The following is a 20232-nucleotide window of genomic DNA, read 5'->3' on the forward strand; positions in this document are numbered from 1 at the left end:
TAGCATTTCACAATGTGCAAAGCAGTGTAGTAAGCCCTGAGAAAGAAGTCCATAGATTAGCTATAGTTGCGTTCCCTGGCCCCCAGGAGCTCACAGTCTAAGAATTGGGTGCCGAAGAGAGCCTTTTGCTGACAGGCATGTAAGGAAAGGTGAGCAAAAATACAAGAGACAAAGGAACAGCAGGATTTCGGACTCCTCAAAGCTCAGACCAAGTTAGGGAAGTCACAATTTCTACCTTGATCTTAAAGCTATGCCCAAGCCACATCAAACAAGCCAGCACCAGAAACCTTCCTAACCTGCTACACAAACTCTCAGCCGTCAGCCTCTCCTTACTCCAAAGTTACCTGGAAATTGCTATTGAAATACCATCCTCACCTCTGCTTTGCTTCAACTTAGAATTACTGAATCTCTCCGTAAACCCAAGCTTCCGACTAGCATTTTACAAAGCTCTCCAGCAGCTGGATCGATCTCATCCATCTCCACTCGTGTGCCGTTTTAATCCAGCCTTCTGCCTCAATCCTCTTCCCAACTTTGAGCTTTGCCCAAGAGATCTTTTAGGCGTGGAGCATCATCCCTTCATAAATCACACCTCAAGACCTACCTCACTCATAAAGCTTCCCCTGATTCCTTTTATCCTTTCTCTGTCCTGCCACGTTAAATTGTGATCCCAACCTCTAATGTTGTCTAACGTTATTCCTTATCTGTATTAGTTCAGATATGTTTTGCAGTGAACACTTCTAGTCAATTCCATATGATCCCTGTAAGAATTACACATTCATAATAGTCTTTGAAATGCTTTTTTGTTTCTAGGCCGCGAATAAAAGATGATCTTAGAGCATACTTTATACTTTTACAGGTAAGAAAGTCAAATATGGTGCTAAACCAAGTGAAAGTGAAATAAATTGGTAATATCTGTGAAAGCCCTCTAATTTAGTTAAACCTATTGATTATTTTATAAAATCGCCTCAACATTTATTGCCAAAACATTTAAACTATTGGCAATTTTTTGAAAACAAGGAAAGGTATTTTACTTTTATATATTCAATCATTCAGTTGTATTTGTTGAGCGTTACTGTGTGCAGAGCACTGTGCGAAGCACTTGGGAGTGTATACTATAACAGTAAATAGACACATTCCCTACCCACATTGGACTTACAGTCTTATGGTCTTACTTTTACTAGTCATACTTTGAGCCTGCCTGCTCCTTGACTCCTGAGGGGCCAGAAAGCTCTCTCAGGAATGAGAGGTGGTGGGAAGAGCAAGTTGCTTCTGTCTCCCTCCTGATGTATTCTTTTCTTGAGTCATACCTCTGGCCCCTTAAGAGCTTCACTGGCCAAATGGTCAAATTTTGTAGCACTGCTCAGCCCACTCCTTCTTAAAATGACAGCATTGAAAAGCTTGAGGAAGAGGAGAGTGCTAGGCTGATGATGACAATCATTCCCGATCCCCCTGTAGCTATCTGACTCCTGTCTCACCTCTAGGCAACCCCCAAACTATGCTGTGCATTGTCAATCATTCATTCAGTTGTAGTTATTGAGCAATTACGTGTGCGGAGTACTGTAGTAAGCACGTGGGAGAGTACCACAGAATTGTATACATGATCCGTGCCCTCAAGGGGCATACAGTGTAGAGGAGGAGACATACATTAAAAATAAATTATGGAAAGGAGGAGGTAATCAAATCTGTGAGTCATGTACATAAATGTTGCAGGAGTTGTGAAAACTTAGGAAGTGTGGAAGTGCTTAAGTGGCAGTTTGGGGATATAAAAGTGGAAATTAGAAATTAATCAGGGAAGGTATTCATTCAATCATATTTATTGAGCGCTTACTGTGTGCAGAGCACTGTACTAAGCGCTTGGGAAGTTCAATTTGGCAACAGATAGAGACAATCTCTACCTAACACTGGGCTCACAGTCTAGAAGGGGGAGACAGACAACTAAGCAAAACAAGTAGACAGGCATCACTACCATCAAAACAGATAAATAGAACCAGAGATAAATACACATCATTAATAAAATAAATAGAGCAATAAATATATAGAAATATATACAAGTGCTGTGGGAAGGGGGTAGAGCAGAGGGAGGGAGTAGGGGCAATAGGGAGGGGAGGAGGAGCAGAGGCAAAGGGAGGGCTCAGTCTGGGAAGGCCTCCTGGAGAAGGTGAGCTCTAAGTAGGGCTTTGAAGAGGGGAGGAGAGTTAGTTTGGCGGATGTGAGGAGGGAAGGCATTCCAGGTCAGAGGTAGGATGTGGGCCAGGGGTCGACGGTGGGACAGGTGGGAATGAGGCACAGTGAGTAGGTTATCGGCAGAGGAGCAGAGTATGCGGGTTGGGCTATAAGAAGAGAGGGGGAGGTGAGGTAGGGGGGCTAGGTAATGGAGAGCTTTGAAGCCAATAATGTGGAGTTTTTGCTTCATGCGAGGGTTAATAGGCAACCACTGGAGTTTTTTGAGGAGGGGAGTGACATGCCCAGAGCGTTTCTACAGAAAGATAATCCAGGCAGCGAGTAAAGTATAGACTGAAGCAGGGAGAGACAGAAGGTTGGGAGATCAGAACGGAGGCTGATTCAGTAGTCCAGTCGGGATATTATGAGAGATTGTACCAGCAAGGTAGCAGTTTGGGAGGAGAGGAAGGGGCGGATCTTGGCCATGTTGTGAAGGTGAGACCATCAGGTTTTGGTGACGGATTGGATGTGTGGGGTGAATGAGAGCACAAAGTCAAGGGTGACACCGAAGTTGTGGGCCTGTGAGACGGGAAGGAGGGTCGTGCTGTCCACAGTGACAGGAAGTCAGGGAGAGGACAGGGCTTGGGATGGAAGATAAGGAGCTAAGTTTTAGACATGTTGAGTTTTAGGTGGCGGGCAGACATCCAGGTGGAGACGTCCTGGAGGCAGGAGGAGATACGAGTCTGGAGGGAGGAGAAGAGAACAGGGGTGGAGATGTAGATTTGTGTGTCATCTGCATAGAGATGATAGATGAAGCCATGGGAGCGAATGAGTTCCCCAAGGGAGTGAGTATAGATGGAAAACAGAAGGGAACCTAGAACTGACCCATGAGGAACCCCTTTAGTTTGGGGATGGGAGAGGGAGGAGGAGCCCGCGAAGGAGACTGAGAATGAACAGCCAGAGAGATAAGAGGAGAAACAGGAGAGGACGGAGTCCGTGAAGCTAAGGTTGGGTAATGTGTTGAGGAGGAGGGGATGGTTAACAGTGTCAAAGGCAGATGAGGGGTTGAGAAAGATTAGGATACAGTGGGAGCCATTGGATTTGGCAAGAAGGAGGCCATTGGTGACCTTTGAGAGGGCAGTTTTGTTGGAATAGAGCCAACGGAAGCCAGATTGGAGGGGGTCCAGGAAAGAGTTGGAGTTGAGGAATTCGAGGCAGCGAGTGTAGATGACTCGCTCCAGGAGTTTGGAAAGGAAGGGTAGGAGGGAGATAGGGCTATAACTGGAAAGGGCAGTGGGGTCAAGAGAGGGGTTTTTTAAGATGGGAGAGACGTAGGCATATTTGAAGGCAGATGGGAGAGTGGACAGTTGAAGATGGTAGTTAAGGAGGGGAGGAGGGAAGGGATGAGAGTTTTTATAAGAGAGCGGGAATGGGGTCAAAAGCACAAGTGGAGGGGCTGGCACTTGAAAAGAGCGAGGAGATCTCTGAAGATACTGCTGGGAAGGTTGGGAAAGTAGAGGAGAGGGTTGAGGGTAGGGAGGATGGAGAAGGAGGAGGGGTGATTTCAGGGAGCTCAGACCTGATGGTGAGGGATGGGGGTGAGGGATGGAGAAGGAGGAGGAACAGGGGGCCTGAGGAGGGAGTTAAATGTCTGGAACAGCTGGCGGGGTGATGGGCATGGGTGTCAGTAAGGGAAGAAAAATATTTTCTTACTGTATGCAGATCGCTAAACTAGAGAAGCAGTGTGGCTCACTGGAAAGACCACAGGTTGGGGAGTCAGAGGTCATGGGTTTAAATCCCAGCTCTGCCGCTTGTAAGCTGAGTGACTTTGGGCAAGTCAGTTAACTTCTCTGTGCCTCAGTTATCTGTAAAATGGGCATTAAAACTGTGAGCCCCACGTGGGACAACCTGATCACATTGTGTCTCCCCAGCGCTTAGAACAGTGCTTTGCACATAGTAAGCTCTTAATAAATTCCGTTGTTGTTATTATCATTAAGCCATTAGGAGAGTAAGAGAAGCAGCATGGCGTAGTGGTTAGAGCATGGACCTGGGAATCAGAAGGTTATGGGTTCTAATTCCAGCTCTGCCACTTGTTTGCTGTGTGATCTTGGGCAAGTCACTTCACTTCCCTGGGCCTCAGTTACCTCATCTGTGAATGAGGACTGTGAGTCCCATGTGGGAAAGGGACTGTCTCCAACCTAATTAACTTGGATTTACCCCAGCGCTTAGAACAGTGCTCGGCTTAACATGTACCAGAATTATTAATTATTGTTAATTACAATGCAATTTAGATGGTAGACATCGTGTTCCCTGCCCACAGGACTTTACAGTCTAGAGGAGGAGATTAGAGTTCTGAGGAGATTGGATTTCAGAAGGATTTTGAAGATGGGGAGAGCTTTGGTCTGTCAAATATGAAGGGGGAGAGAGTCCCAGGCAGTGGGGAGGGTGTGAGCCAGGGGTCAGTTGGTAGGAGAGACGAAGCACAGTGAACAGGAACAAAAAGTGTGAGCCCGGGGATAGTTTGAGAAGAGAGTATAGGAGGGAGAAGTGGATGTAGTACTTCAAAGCCAATGACCCGAAGTGTCTGCTTAATGAGGTGGGAAATGGGGAACCATTTGAGGTGTGGGAAGACATATGCGTAATGACATTTTGGAATTATGAACTGATGCAGTAGTTGAGTCAGGATACTGCAAGGTCCTGGGCCAGCCTGGTGACCTTCTGGCTGGAGAGTAAGGGACAGATCTGGAAATGATGTGGGGGAAGAACTGACAAGATTTGTGACAGACTGAATAAGGGGGTCGTTGTACAGGGAGAAGTCAAGGGTAATACCAAGGTTGGGAGTTGGGAATGATGGTGGTGGTGAAAAATGAGTTGGGAAAGGTAAGTAGTGGAGGGGAGTTGTCAGGGAAGATGAATTTGATTTTGGATATAATAATGATATTTGATGAATATGTAAAGCTTGTGGTCCCTGGGGAACATCTAAGTCCCAGAGGCAGGAGGAAATGCAACATTGAGGGACAGAGAGAAGTCTGGCTAGTGAGGTGGATTTGGGAGCCACCCGTATGAAGGTTATAATTGAATCGGTGGGAGCAGATGAGCTGCCTACAGAGGTGAATATGAATCGAGACAAGAAGAGAACCTAAAACTGAGTCTTTTAGAGACACCTACTGTTAAGGGATGGGAGGCAGAGGAAGAGCTGGCTAAGTCATTTGCTTCCATGGCTTCAACTGCTGTCTCAACGCAGATGATTCCCAAATGTACCTCTCTAGCCCTGACCTCTCTCCTTCTTTGCAGTCTCACAATTCCTTCTGTCTTCGGGACATCTCTGCTTAGATATCAAACTCAACATATCCAAAACAGAACTCCTCATCTTCCCACCCAAACCCTGTGCCCAACTCCCAACTCTCCTATCCTTGGAGAGGACACCACCATCCTCCCTTGTCTCCCAACCCCATAAATTTGACATTATCCTGACTCATCTCTCCTTCAGCCCGTTTGTTCAATCTCCATCCAAACCGCTACCAAGCTGACCCAAGAACGTATCTCATTCCACCTTGACTACAGCATCAGTCTCCTAACCGATCTCCCTGCCTCTTGTGTCTCCCCTCTCCAGTCAGTACTTCACTCTGCTGCCTGGATCATTTTTTTTGAAAACCATTCAATCCATATCTCCCCACTCCTCAAAAACCTGGTATAGGTGCCCAGTCACCACCGCATCAAATGAAAACTCCTTGCTTTCAGCTTTAAAGTGCTCAGTCATATCTCTCCCTCCCTCCTAACCTTGCTAATCTACTGCAACCCAACCCACACACTCTGCTCCTGTAATGCCAACCTACCCTCTCTCATCTTGTTCTCCTCCATTGTCAACCTACTCTCTACCTTGTTCTCGTCTATCTCACCACCAAACCCTTTTAAATATTCTCCCTTGGGCCTGGAACCCTCTCCTCCTTCATATCTGACAGACCAACATTCTCCCCTTCTTCAGAATCCTCCCTAAACCACATCTCTTCTAAGAAGACTTCCCTTATTAAGCCCTCATTTCCCTTATCTCCCCTCCATTTTGTATCCCGACTCTGCCCCTTGTCAGCTGTGTGACTGTGAGCAAGTCACTTAACTTCTCTGTGCCTCAGTTCCCTCAACTGTAAAATGGGGATGAAGACTGTGAGCCTCACATGGGACAACCTCATTCCCCTGTATCTACCCCAGCGCTTAGAACAGTGCTCTGCACGTAGTAAGCGCTTAACAAATGCCATTATTATTATTATTATTATCGACTATGAATGTGGCTGTGCACTCTTTAAATACTTTGGTACTCACTCCAGCCCCTCAGGGCTTATGTAATTTTCCTGATTACTCTTTTCCCTGTCCATCATTTATTTTAATGTCTGTCTTCCCTTCTAGACTCTAAACTTCTTGTGAGTAGGGATCGTGTCTGTCAACTCTGTTGTATTGTGTTCAATTCAATTCAGTCGTATTTATTGAGTGCTTACTCTGGGAAGAGTAATGTACTAAGTGCTTGGTAAAGTACAGTGCAGCAATAAAGAGAGACAATCAATCCCTGCCCAGAACAAGCTCACAGCTGAGGAGGGTGGGAACAGACATCAGTACAAATAAACAGACATCTATATAAATAAATAAAATTACAGATCTATACGTAAATCCTATGGTGTGGGAAGTGGAGGGAAGAGCAAAGAGAGCGAGTCAGGGTGACCAGAAGGAGGTGGTCAGATGAGGAAAAACGGGGCTTAGTCTGGGAAGGCCTCTTGGAGGAAATGTGCCTTCAGTAAGGTTTTGAAAGGGAGGAGAGTAATTGTCTGGAGGATTTGAGGAGGGAGGGCGTTCCAGGCCAGAGGTAGGATGTGGGCCAGGAGTCAGCGGCGAGACAGGTGATATTGAGGCACAGTGAGAAAGTTAGCACCAGAGGAGCCAAGTGTGCAGGCTGGGTTATAGAAGGAGAGAAGTGCGGCGAGGTAGAAAGGGCAAAGGTGATGGAGAGCTTTAAAGCCAATGGTGAGGAATTTTGTCTGAATTGGAGGTGGATAGGCAACCGCTGGAGATTTTTGAGGAGCGGGGCGACATGTCTTGAACATTTCTATTGAAAGAAGATCCAGGCAGTTTAGTGAAGTATGGACTGGGGTGGGGAGAGGCAGGATATTGGGAGGTCGGAAAGGAGGCTGATGCAGTAATCTAGATGGGATGGGATGAGTGATTGCATTAACGTGTTAGCAGTTTGGATGGAGAGGACACGGTGGGTTTTAACCATGTTGCGAAGGTGAAACTGATAGGATTTGGTGACTGAATGGATATGTGGGTTGAATGAGAGCACGGAGTTAAGGATAGTGCCAAGGTTGCGGGCTTGTGAGATGGGAAGGATGGTGGTGCAGTCTACAGTGATGGGAAAGTCCGGGAGAGGACAGGGTTTTGATGGGAAGATAAGGAGCTCTGTTTTGGATATGTTAAGTTTGAGGTGATAGGAGGATCTCCAAGTAGAGATGTCTTAAAGTCAGAGGGTGAGGTGAGCCTGGAGAGAGGGAGAGAGATTAGGGGAGGAGATGTGGATTTGGGTCTTGTTGGCATAGAGATGGTAGTTGAAGTATAAAGCACTGAACCCAGTAAGCGCTCAGTAAATGCCATTGATTAATTGATTGATTTTTTAATTACATTTGTAAAGCACTTACTATGTGCCAAGATGTGTAAGTGCTGGGATAGTTATGAGTTAATTAGGGTGGACACAATCCCTGTCCCACACAGGGCTCACAATAGGAAGGAGAACTGGATTGATTGATTAAGATGGTTCAGCTACAGAGGTAAGAGAAGAAGACCAGGAGAGACTGTGGCAGATAATCCAAGAGGAGGTAATGTTTCTAGGAGAAGGGAGTGGTGCACAACATAGAAGGCAGTCGAGAGGCATTCCGTTTGCCAAACACCAGCACATTCATTGAATACGGAGAATACGATACAATAGTTGATAGATGTAGTCCTTGCCCACAAGGAGCTAATGTTAGGCTCATTTCGTAAGTCCATAGAGGTGAATCTGCAGATTTGTGGCAACTCCCCTTCCCTTTTGAATACTTCTATTTAGCATCATGTTAAATGTACCGATATATATGGTAAAAGGCAAAAATTACATTTAAAAGGTTGAAGCTAAACTTTACATTTGAAAGATCATTATATGGGGTTTTGTCATTTTAGCTTTATCGTACTAGTTTCTTAATTAGAAACATTTAAAAGTAATTATATGTGATTCATAGTGTTTTAATACTGTCCTTTAATGATTTAGAATATTCACAAAATGTTTTTTATTATCTTTTCAGAATCCTCAGTTTAGCATGACATCTACTTATGTCATCTATGCTCACTTACTAAGGCAGATAGCCACCTTACCCGAAGCTGATCATCATTTCTTGGTTCACTGGTTTAAAAAGTAATTCTTTCCATGATTCCAAATACTTTTTTGTAGCCTTAACTTTGGTAAAATTTCAAAAAAAAAAGTGTCTAAACAACTTCATATGTATTGACACTGTTTACATTTTGATATTAATGTAAAATTCTGCATATAAAGTTAGTATTAAATCTATTTTAATTACAATTGCTTTACCTCTTGTTTCATGTAGCCTGTTGATTAGATAGCAGTTTTGAATTTTTATCTTTTGGGCTTGCTTTGCACAATTTTTTGGAGTACACTTATCAGGTTTTAAAAGTATTTCAAAAAGAGTGCCTTGAATCGGCAGCTATTTACAAATTTAACATTTCCTTTTTTGTAAGCAGTAACTGTCATAGCCGTCATCTTCACCATCATCACCATCATCCATCACATGTAGTGTAAATTATCGGGGACTTATAAAGACCCTGAATTAAATTTTTTGGTAGATGTATTTAAATGAATTTTTCCTACAATTGATGTATGCAGTAATGTGAAAAGAAATCTGCCATCAGAAAATGGAATTGATTTATTTCAAAGCCAGAGAAGCACTTTACACCCAACCACAAGGTAGACTAGTAGATTTTAAATGAAAATAATCAAAGACAATATTTGGAGAAGTAATTTGTATATATATCTGCATTTCCCATTTTTAAAATGAATTGATGGTTGTATATTTTTGCCACGATGATGAAGATGATTGTGGTATTTGTTAAACGCTTACTATGTAAGCACTAGGGAATCTCAGTCTCAGTCCCACAGTCCCACTTACAGTCTAAGTAGGAGGGAGGCCAAGTATTCAAGTCCCCATTTCATAGGTGAGAAAACTGAGACACAGGTTAAATAACTTGCCCAAGATCACATAGCAGAAAAATGGCAGAGTGGGGATTTGAACCTGTGCCTTCTGACTCCCAGGCCTGTGCTCTTTCCACTAGGCCACTCAGCGTCTAAAGTCTGCATATTTGGTAGGAAACGGGATTGTGTTTTGGGGCAATGTGGGCAGCTGCTGCAGACCTCGTGACTTGTAACTGTCCTGTTCACAGTGCTAGGGTGGGACTTGGCTACCCCAATGTAATTCTGGACTCTCTGCAGATTTGGGCCAAATTTGCCATGCCTGCCTAATTGCCTAATTGCTGATTGCCTAATTATTTAGAGGGGGGAGCATGCACCTGGCTGTTTTTTCATTTGCACCTATACAAAACCCTGCCTGGGCCCTTCCTTCCCCTCCCCCACCGCCTTCCTATCCTAGCCCTGACAAGGGCAGACCCCGATCAGAGCTCAACCAGGTCCCTCATGGTCCTTGATTGGATCTTGTTTACTATCCTGTCAATCTCTAGCTAGTTTATATGGGCCTTGGAGTCAGAGGACCTGGGTTCTAATTCTGCCTCCCCCACTTGTCCGCTGCGTGATCTTGGAAAAGTCACTTCACTTCTCCGTACCTCCGTTTCCTCCTCTGTCAAATGGGGATTAACGCTGTTTGCCCCAGGTGGGACATGGACTGTGTCCAACCGGATTGGTTTGTATCTGCCCAAGTGCTGCCTGACACATAGTAAGCACGTAACAAATACCATAAATATATATATGTATATATTAGATGACATCTGGAAACTGACTAGGATTATTTCAAAATCTTTCCTAGCCTATCACAGAAGAGATTCAAGCAGTTGGTAGACAGATTGCTGCAGTTTATTTCTCTTCGCCTGTTTCCTGCAAAGCCTGAAGAACTCCCGCCCATGATAAAATGTTCCTGGTGGATTCCTTCCGCTACCAAAGTCTTGGCTTTACTTAGTAGGTTTTGTCTTCCGCTAATTCAATTCTCTGTTCTCAGCACACCCATAAAAATAGTCACCTCCATGTCTAATACAGAAAATTTTGTTAATTCTCAAAATCAGGCCAGGGAGAGGCTTTTGTAAAATTAGAGAAATGGAGTTCTTAGCTAGGTGGAGAAATCTTTGTTCATTTAACTGGAATTTGCCCCCTTGCGAGTCTTTTGGTTAGCAAAGAAATTTCATTAAACCAAAGCCACATAAACTTGAATTAATTGAGATTTTATAGAAACCAAAATTTGAAATACCCTGGAACTCAGATCAATTTTAAGAGACTCTATATGGGAAAACAGTAAGACTGTTTATGGAGCAAATCTAACAGCAGTTTGGAAAATTTTCACAGAATCTAGCAGTATCTTAACAAACTCTAATTGCCTCACACAATAGCCACACACATAAAGAGGATTTGTTCCTGTTTCTCACTGTCTCAACTGAGTACAGTAGAGAGCAAAAATGTAAGCTCAAGATGATCACTTGAGTTGTTTATTCTTGGTGAGCATGCTCTCTCCTGATTGGCCAGAGGGCCTCTGCCTTATTGCCATTTGCCATCCACAGGAAATGATAACCCTTGATGGACAGTGAAGTTCGGGAATGTAGTCAGTTTCTTAGTATCAAAACTGTGTTCTCAACACAGAAGCTCTGAGTAGAACATGTAAGGAGAATGATCAGCAGCAGGATACCCAAACAGCTGCTGTAGAGACAGCTGAAATTGGGAAATCAATCAGTCATCCAATCAGTGATATTTATTGAGCGTTTACTGTATGTTTGGGAAAGTACAATATAATAGAGGTGGTAGATTGCCTATAGGGAGCTTATGGTCTAGATGGGGAGACAGACGGTAATAGAAATTAAGATATGTATATAAGTGCTTACTGGACTGAGGGGGAGGTGAATAAAGAGTGCAAACCGAAAGCAGGGAGGGCAGAGGAAGCATTTCAAAGGACACAGCAAAGCAAGACCTCAGAAAATGTTGCATCCAACCTGAAACCTGGGAGTCGATTGCTCAGAATAGACCTGCTTATCCCACTGCTATTAAGAAGGGGCTGGCTCCGTTTGAACAAATGTGTCATATGGAAAGAGCCACAAGGAGGCAAAAGAGAAGGTATCTCCAGCTCCTACAAACGCGAAGTACAGCAACACAACAAGTGGGACAACTGCTTTTTATGCCCAGTGTGGCCAGGACTATGGATCCCGCATTACCTTTGCATTCACACTTGCACTGATGGTGAGCTTCACCGTCAGTAGTGTTTTCTCTGAATACAAAGGACACCACCCCCTCAGATATTATTGTTATAATAATATATAATATACATATTACATATCATAAATATATTAAGGCAGGACTGGAGAAACATGAAGTTTCTGTGTAAACGATTACAGGGGAATGAGCGATCCACAGAATATCACCTCCTGGGAAGTAACAGAAATCAGGGTGGAGACTCCTTTTTTCCAGAGTTGCTTTGGGCCAGGGAAGTTTGGCTGGGGGGAGATTCTGTGAGGGAAAGCTACCACTCTGGCATCTGCTGCTTATATAAGTTCAGTAGTTTGCTGACCCAGGCACCAATTCATTTGTTTGTACTTCCAAAGTATTGATCTTGTCTCCCTGTGATTTTAGCTGATTGCCTAGTTTTATGTTTGCCCCAGGCAGATTCAGACAAAAACAGGAATTTTCCCTCTTTCCTTGACTCACTCCAATACATTGAAAAATATCAGCTTGGCTTAGTGGAAAGAGCCCAGGCTTAGGAGTCAGAGGTCATGGGTTCTAATGTTATCTCTGCCACTTGTCAGCTGTGTGACAAGTCACTTAACTTCTCTGGGCCTCAGTTACCTCCTCTGTAAAATGGGGATTAAGACTGGGAGCCCCACATGGGACAACCTGATGACCTTGTATCTACCCCAGTGCTTAGAACAGTGCTTGATACATAGTAAGTGTTTAACAAATACCACCATTATTATCTTTATTTTTGGCTGAAATTTCCCTTTGAGTCAAAAACACTTGTGTTCGGGGGGGTTAAAATGACCCCAAATGAGGATTCCTAAGGAAATTGGAGGCCTTTCATGTGTGAATAAATGATAAAACATTTTAAGCAATAGACTATCTACTCTGTTGTGGAGATCGGCTTCATGTACAGTAAGCATTGCAAGAAAACTCCTGAGAGTAATTCTTCATATTCTCTTTTCAGGTGCTGCAAACAGCCTAGTTAATCCTCCTATTATCCCTTACACTGATTTCTATAATTCTACACTGGATCACATTGATCTTCTGGAAGAGTATCATACTTGGCAGAACTATGCCTCTCATAGGTAAGAACGGAAAATGGATCCAAGGGCGCTGAGCTGTTCTTCCCCCGCCTTCCTCTCAAACAGTTTAATTATATCTGTGCCAGTTAAAAGGCAAGTCAAAACTGATGACTAATTCATTTACTTTCCATCTTCAGTTGAGGCAATAGATTACAAATGCTGCTTGTATGAAGTCAGTAAAAATATATCTAAAAATATAGGGTTTTGAAAGAAATTCATGTTACTTTGTTACTATGTTATATTACTAAAATTCATTTTTTCTTGATAATAGTGATGGCATTTGTCTTTTGTTTGATGCCTTACCAGGACCCAGAATCTGTATTTGGAAAAGTCCTGATTGATTAGGCAATTGATTAGCTAAATCAACCAGACTAACCCCCTGAGGGCAAAGAGAACGAGATGAGAATAGATGGAGGCTACCACTGTCACAGCTTTGAGGAGATAGATAAGAGTGGCTGGGAAGATGCATTCTAGGAATCAAGAGACACACCCACTCCCCCCTGCCTCCATCATTAAAAATGGAGATAGCAGAAACAATCAAGAATTCTCCCCTTCCTGCCATCTCCCCCCACACACACTGGGGTTTACGCACAGTCACAAAAATGCATTCTCCCATGTGCATCATCAAAAACCAAGGCTAAGAGTCAGAATGTTGTACTCTCCCAAGCATTTGGTACAGTGCTCTGCACACAGTAAGCACTCAGTAAATATGAGTGAATGAACGAATGAATGAATGAACAGAGTGCTGGTATCTTGTTGGGAAGGCAAGTGTGAGAGGGAAGGTGGGTGATGGGTCAAACGAAAGTTCAGCCCGGGTCATTTCCAGCCTGGCAACCCCCTACGAAAACAGGTCGGATCGGGGTTAACCAGGGTAATGGGGTTGGTTCTGAGATGAATCTGGGTTTTTCTGGGGCCTTCCACCAGTCTCCTCAGGATGGAGCTACACCTCACCGGTTTTTCCTGAAACCTCAGGCCACATTTTGGCATCTGCCTGAGAACGCAGGATCAAGAATACCGTATTCCCTCATGCATTTGTTTAGGTGCATTTGCCCAGTTGTCAAACTTCCTTCTCATGTTGCTGGTTTTGTAGAGCTCCTGTGTTAAAGGACATGAAGTGGGTGTGGGGGATCTTTCCGGTCACTCCCTCAGCCTTGACAGTGTACCATCCATTTAGGTTATATAGAGCGAATCATGTCAGAAATATGGGTGTCATTCTTCAGAAAAGATTCATTCAAAAGGGCAACTTAACGAAGAGCTGTATTAATCAATTCCTTATTCTATTTCCCTAAAAGCGTAGTGTCTTTTTTTCTTTACCTGTTTTCTGTCTCTTATTGACCAGGTTTTCCTTTTGTCAGTACCCATTCATTATTTCTATAGCTGCAAAAAAAGTCATCATTCAGAGGGATTCAGAGCAACAGATGATCACCATTGCACGGGTAAGCCAGAACTTGGAAAAATCTTCCTGTCAACATAATAGATGCAGGAAATATTTGACTGTGTCGTACGTATTATGAACATGACCAGGACTATCACCGAAGCTAGAAAGTAAATGCCGCTCGCTGACAGTTTGTATTGTAATAACTCTAGGAAAGCTCTGTGTGATATACTGTTACCAGACCAATCATGACATTCCTTTCAACATCAGGACTGGCTTCCCTTCAGATTTAGAAAAGATTCGATGCTGGAAAGTTCGTCTCATTTCTTTCTCTAGATGTCGTACCCCTTCCTGCCATATTCATTCCCAAAATACTCAGTGCCACCTGGTGGATCATTTATAGGAGGTCCCCAGGGGCACTTCTTGAAGTCATTGAGAACAATTTTCTTTTCGAAAAAACTAAACAAGGAAAATATATGGAGGTGTATCGTAATTACTGAAGTACCGGCTATAGGAAGGTGAAAATTGTCAGCCCCTTAAATAGCAAGCCCCTTAAAAACCGAAGCAACATTAGGCGACCTCAGAGTAGGAGACCACTTACTGTAGAATTGGGAGGAGGCTGGGTTTCAGAGGGGTTCTTTCCTTTAACAACTGCCTACTGAAATCTTAGAGCCCAGGAAAGATTTCGTTTGGAGGGAGACAGATGAAGGAGAGAATATCAATAAAAAACTGCAGAACCTCTGCTGGAAAGTCTACCTCCAAATGAAAATCTACCTCATCCTGTCCCCAAAGTAGAGAAAATTGCAAAAAAATACCAGTAACCAGTTTCCTTCTCAACCCTAATGCCTGGACCTGTTTTACCTTTGCCATGCCTATGAAAACTTGCCATTGTTCTAATTGAGATTCTTACCCTGCCATTTTTGTTAACTTTCTTATCCAAAGTAATGCTTGTGAAATCTCTTAGTCTGTGCAATTCCCAATGATTTAGGAGCTTTCACTGAATATAATCATCTAGAAAGGAAGGAACTTATTGGAAATTAATGCTGATGTTCTATAGAAGGATTCCATGTGCGCTGCTCATTTATTTCAATGTTTTAAGCTTAATAATATATTAAATTACGCAGAGCTGCAGTGAAACTTGAAAACTTTCCCAGTATAGTAGTATTCCCATTACTTAAAAGTACCGCAGTTTTCTGATACCATTGTGGTCAATATGTCTGCGAAATTCATTCACTCAATCATATTTATTGAACGCTTACTTCGTGCAGAGGCTGTACTGAGCGCTTGGGCGAGTACAAAATTACAATAAACAGACAAATTCCCTGCTCACAACAAGCTTGATTTAAATGACAGTGCTGTAAGAATGGAGTGTATATCCTGCCGATGAGTAGAAGAGAATTATGTCCAATTAAGATTTTTTGTACTTAGGAAAAAAATGGTTTGGTGGCAGGTTGGTTGGTTTTTTAAAGTTGATTTAAAAAAGCATGTTTGGAAATTTGAACATCTTTTTGTAAGATTTATTTTTTTAAAAAACCTTGTCTGTTGTTTTTGGTGGTCTTTGCTGATTAGGCTGTATTACCCTGTAAGTACTTTGGTAGAAAACTGAAACAAAGCATTATACTATTCAGGAATTATGTTAAGTGTGGACTTTATTGCATTTTTTACTTAGGATCCAGGGAAGGCAAGAACACCATATACTCCCAAAGTTATAATGACATTCTTGTTTATTGTATTAAATTATCAGTCATTCAAGGGTATTTATTAAGTGCCTACAATGTGCAGAGCACTGAACTAAGTGGTCGGGAGAGTACAATACAGTAGAGTTGGTAGACATGATTACCCTAAAGTAGCTTACAATCTAGTCGGGTTATCTGGTAAAGTTCTCTGGGTAAAGTAAAAAAACATGTTCTCTCATTTTAAATAGCAAAGCCTGGTGGACAAAGTATCTCGGAGGCAGAGACCTGACATGAATATGTTATTTCTAAATATGAAAGTAAGGAGAACGCATCTGGTTAGCGATTCACTTGATGAGGTATAAATAAATGATTTCATATTAGAATTCATTGTCGTTTTGCGTTCAATCTGGGATCTGGTATGATTATAGAGTAACTGAACTCTTTCATTATTTCTACAGTCCAATGTTCCATTTGGCTCCTGTTGGTAAATGAGTGTTTACTGTTCATACTACAGGGGGAGACAGTAAGACATTTTAGACAGTGTTGTATTTTAAGCACCGTATTACTCCTGCCAAGCAGAAACGGGTCCCTCCACTCCTCCCTTTTGGTGGGACAGAAGTATTCCATGTCAGGGAAGTGATTTTTTACCTGGCTTTGATTGGAATTGGGAATTCTGCACTCTTTGCACTCAGATTTTGTCCCAACTACCCGTGTCCTAGTTCATTTAAAAAATGTCACATGTGCCATGCTGGAAGAAATGAGTATCGATGGTATTTACTGGACACTTATTCTGTGCAGATTACTGTATTAAGCTCTTGGGAGAGTAATAATAATATTGATAATGGTATTTATGTGCTTATTATGTGCTAGGCACTATACTAACCATTGAGGTGGATATGAGCAAATTGGGTTGGACACATTCCCTGTCCCATGTGGGGCTCACAGTCTCAGTCTCCATTTTACAGATGAGGTAACTGAGGCACAGAGAAGTGAAGTAACTTGCCCAAAGTCACACAGCAGACAAGTGGAGGAGCCAGGGTTAGAACCCATGGCCAATTAGAAACCATGACAATACAGTAGAGTAGGCATGTTTCCTGCCCACAAGGAGCTTGAGCTAACGGTGCACTCACTCCCCAGTGCTGAAAGTCTTTTTAGGGCGCCATAGAACTGCCCTCTGTTGTTCTGGGTCAGGTCCAGAGTGGCCTTGGGAAGAATTAATTTGCCTTGAGGTACAGCAATCCCAGGTTCAACTCCCCAGAAGCCCCTCAAAATCTCAGAGAGGTCCTGAAATTGTCCCAGTTTAATGTGTTTGCTTTTTATGCAAAACTCCCTAGGGAGGCTCCCAGGCATTGAGTATGTTTGACTGAATTAAAAAATTCTTTTGAATCATATAATTAAAGGGAGACCTAAGACTACCCTGAAGTGTATCTGGTATTAAATTTGAATACTGTATGCTTATAACATGGATTTCTTTCTAAGTAGGATATTTTGTCAATTCAGCCTCATGTCTGGGATTTAGAATACATACTAGATTTCATTTCTACCCCAGCTCTTCCAGAGTGCTTTCTTGCTGCTCCAGTTATATTACTTTTATTTTTTTATTCCCGTTTCTCAACTAGTTTCTGATATTGGTTTCCATTCTCATTCATGAGGCTTGGCTGCTCCTGATTTAACAAAACAGCAGATTCAATAAACAGTGCCTCCACTGCACTAGAAGCACTAGTTAGATCTCACAATATGGGTTCGAATGATAAAAATGACTCCCTTTTTAGTAGATATATAGCTTTCTTACCTTGGATATGTAGGGATTTTCCCTTGAGTCAATCAATCGTATTTATTGAGCACTCACCAAGGGCAGAGCGCTGTACTAAGCGCTTGGGAGAGGACAATGTTACAGAGTTGGTAGACACATTCCCTGCCCACAACGAGTTTACATTCTAGATAGGTCATTCTAATTCCATAATCAGTAGTGCCTAAAATACTAGGTATTATAATTGTTTCCTTAAAAATCATGTTAACTTGAGATTGCTAAAAAAAAAAGTATAGTTTCACAAGAGAAATATGGCATTCTGAAGATCAAAAAAATGGACCAAAATAATGACTATATTTTAAAATTGATTAAAAACACAATAAATGTGGTTACAGAATCAAATGGCAGTATATGTGCCAGTAATGAAAGATTCTGAATTTGATTTTTTGTGTCCATATGAAATACAGATACTTAGTTTCCAAAGAGTTCTTTTTTCGCATTTTATTCAGCAAAAAGAGGATGCCACCATCCACCCCAAGTAGATCTGTCATTGTCTATGTTAAATTGAAATGCCCTGCAATCCTTCCTCTTCAAATCTTGAAGCAGCGTGGCTTAGAGGATAAAGCACAAGCTTGGGAATCAGAAGGAGTTCCAGTTTTGCCACTTCTCTGCTGCGTGGCCTTGGGAAAGCCACTTAACTTCTCCGGGCCTCAGTTAGTTACCTCACCTGTAAAATGAGGATTAAGACTGTGGGCCCCATGTGGGACATGGATTGGGTCCAACCTGATTTCTTTGTATCTACCTGAATGCTTAGAAAGGTTCCCTGGTGCATAGTAAGCGCTTAACAAATACCATAATAAAAAAGAAAGTCAGGCAAAAGGGATGAAGCACTTAGGACCATCTAAACTCAGCAGATTATCAAAGTGAGAGTGCTGGTAATACCATAAAATCCAACAGTGCTCTCTAGAAAGAACACTTAAAGCAGAGCATCATGGTTGGGGAGGCCGGGTGTTTATTTCTTGCAAAATCACAGTCAGTGGTATCTATTGAGCGCTTTCTGTGGGCAGAGCACTGCCCACTGGGAAGGGTACACTATAGCTGGTTTTAGTAGGCAGCTTTGACTGCTGTTAGGCAAGCACCTGCTGGGTTGAGACATTATGCCACGGCATCGGCATTATGCCATGGTCACTTTGGCGGCCTGCTAGTAAAGAAAACCACAACTGTGCATCATTTTGCAGTGTGAAGGCAGTGCCTCCCTGCCTACCTTCTCTCTCTGTCACACTCTGAGCCGCATCGGGAAAGCAGTTGATTGGAGCAAGAGAGTGCAAACGGTGCTTTGGAAACTATTATCCTGGTAGTCATTTCCTGAGTGCAGGTCTCATCTGCTATTTTGCAGGAGACCCAATCACCAGCTATAATAAAAAGAACTGATAGCCAGTCTCCCTTTCATTTGAAGCCATTTGTGCTCTTAAGAAACAGTGGTTTTTGGTTTTTCTTTTTCCAAAGAACATCAGAATGGGAGAAGCAGTGTGGCTTAGTGGCAAGAGCACGGGCTTGGGAGTCAGAGGATGTGGGTTATAATCCCCACTCCGCCACTTGTCTGCTGTGTGACCTTGGGCAAGTCATTTAACTTCTCTGTGTCTCAGTTACCTCATCTGTAAAATGGGGATTAAGACTATGAGCCCCACGTGGGACTACCCGATTACCTTGTATCTACCTCAGCGCTTAGAACAATGCTTGGCACATGGTAAGCGCTTAACAGATACCATAATAATAATAATCAGATGAGCCATTTGGGATTTTTATTTGCAGTCAGAGGTTTATATGCATTTGTACCCAAAGTGTTTCAAATGTTGTTTTTATAGCTCTAGTAATAAAAAAGTAGGGAAAGATAGGAAAATCAATTGATGCATATTTCTTTAAATTTGCAGTGTAGCTAAGATAAGATAGTTTGCTTTTCAGTCATTGTTTTGTGTCATTCTAAGGGTGTCTTTCTTTAAAAAAAACAGCTAACACGAAAAACAGCGGATTTGAAAAAGAAACTGAAGGTTACATTTGTAGGGGAGGCTGGCCTCGATATGGGCGGCTTGACAAAGGAATGGTTCCTTCTTCTAATTCGCCAGATTTTTCATCCAGACTATGGTGAGTACTTGAATTCAAACTACTTGATTGCTCCTTTAAATGAGAAGCTGAATTCATCAGTGAATTTCAGTCCATCCATGGTATTTGTTTAGCACTTACAGTGTGCAGAGCGCTTTACTAAGTGCTATTGTGTTATTCTCTCCCAAACCCTCAGTGAATCAATTGTGTTTAGTCAATCAGTGGTATTCCCTGAGCATTTACTGTGTGTCGAACACTCTACTAAGTGCTTGGAAGAGTATAGTGCAACAGAGTTGGTAGGCGTATCCCCCGCCCAAGATGAGTTTACGGACTAGAAGGAGACAGACATTAATGCAGATGAATAAACCATGGACACAGACAGACATTCATGCAAGTCAATAATTTATGAATAAATAAATGCCAATAATAGAAGAGGTTAGACATGATCCCTGCCCACAAAGAGCTTGGAAATCTCCTCTTCCCCAAAACGTAAAACAAATGAAATCCTTTATTTAAGTGGGACTCCGACTGTTGTTTCAAACCTACATTCGTGCGTCTGCATAGATATTTTAAGACTTTTTGTTGAGAAAAGGAAAATGGTTGGCATTTTATACCATGAAACC

General features: G+C 42.5%; 1 protein-coding gene across 1 annotated transcript in view; it reads left to right on the plus strand.

Annotated features, from left to right (window-relative positions):
• Positions 1 to 20232, plus strand: part of HECTD2 (HECT domain E3 ubiquitin protein ligase 2) — a 96143-nt gene that overhangs the window by 48356 nt on the left and 27555 nt on the right. The window contains exons 8-14 of the mRNA XM_039911327.1: positions 811 to 856; positions 8475 to 8584; positions 10221 to 10369; positions 12591 to 12711; positions 14048 to 14144; positions 16008 to 16115; positions 19519 to 19651. Of these exons, the coding sequence (XP_039767261.1) occupies positions 811 to 856; positions 8475 to 8584; positions 10221 to 10369; positions 12591 to 12711; positions 14048 to 14144; positions 16008 to 16115; positions 19519 to 19651 (764 nt within the window). The remainder of the gene's footprint in view (positions 1 to 810; positions 857 to 8474; positions 8585 to 10220; positions 10370 to 12590; positions 12712 to 14047; positions 14145 to 16007; positions 16116 to 19518; positions 19652 to 20232) is intronic.

Source organism: Ornithorhynchus anatinus, chromosome 3 (genome assembly GCF_004115215.2).
Source record: "Ornithorhynchus anatinus isolate Pmale09 chromosome 3, mOrnAna1.pri.v4, whole genome shotgun sequence".
NCBI classification, from domain to species: domain Eukaryota; kingdom Metazoa; phylum Chordata; class Mammalia; order Monotremata; family Ornithorhynchidae; genus Ornithorhynchus; species Ornithorhynchus anatinus.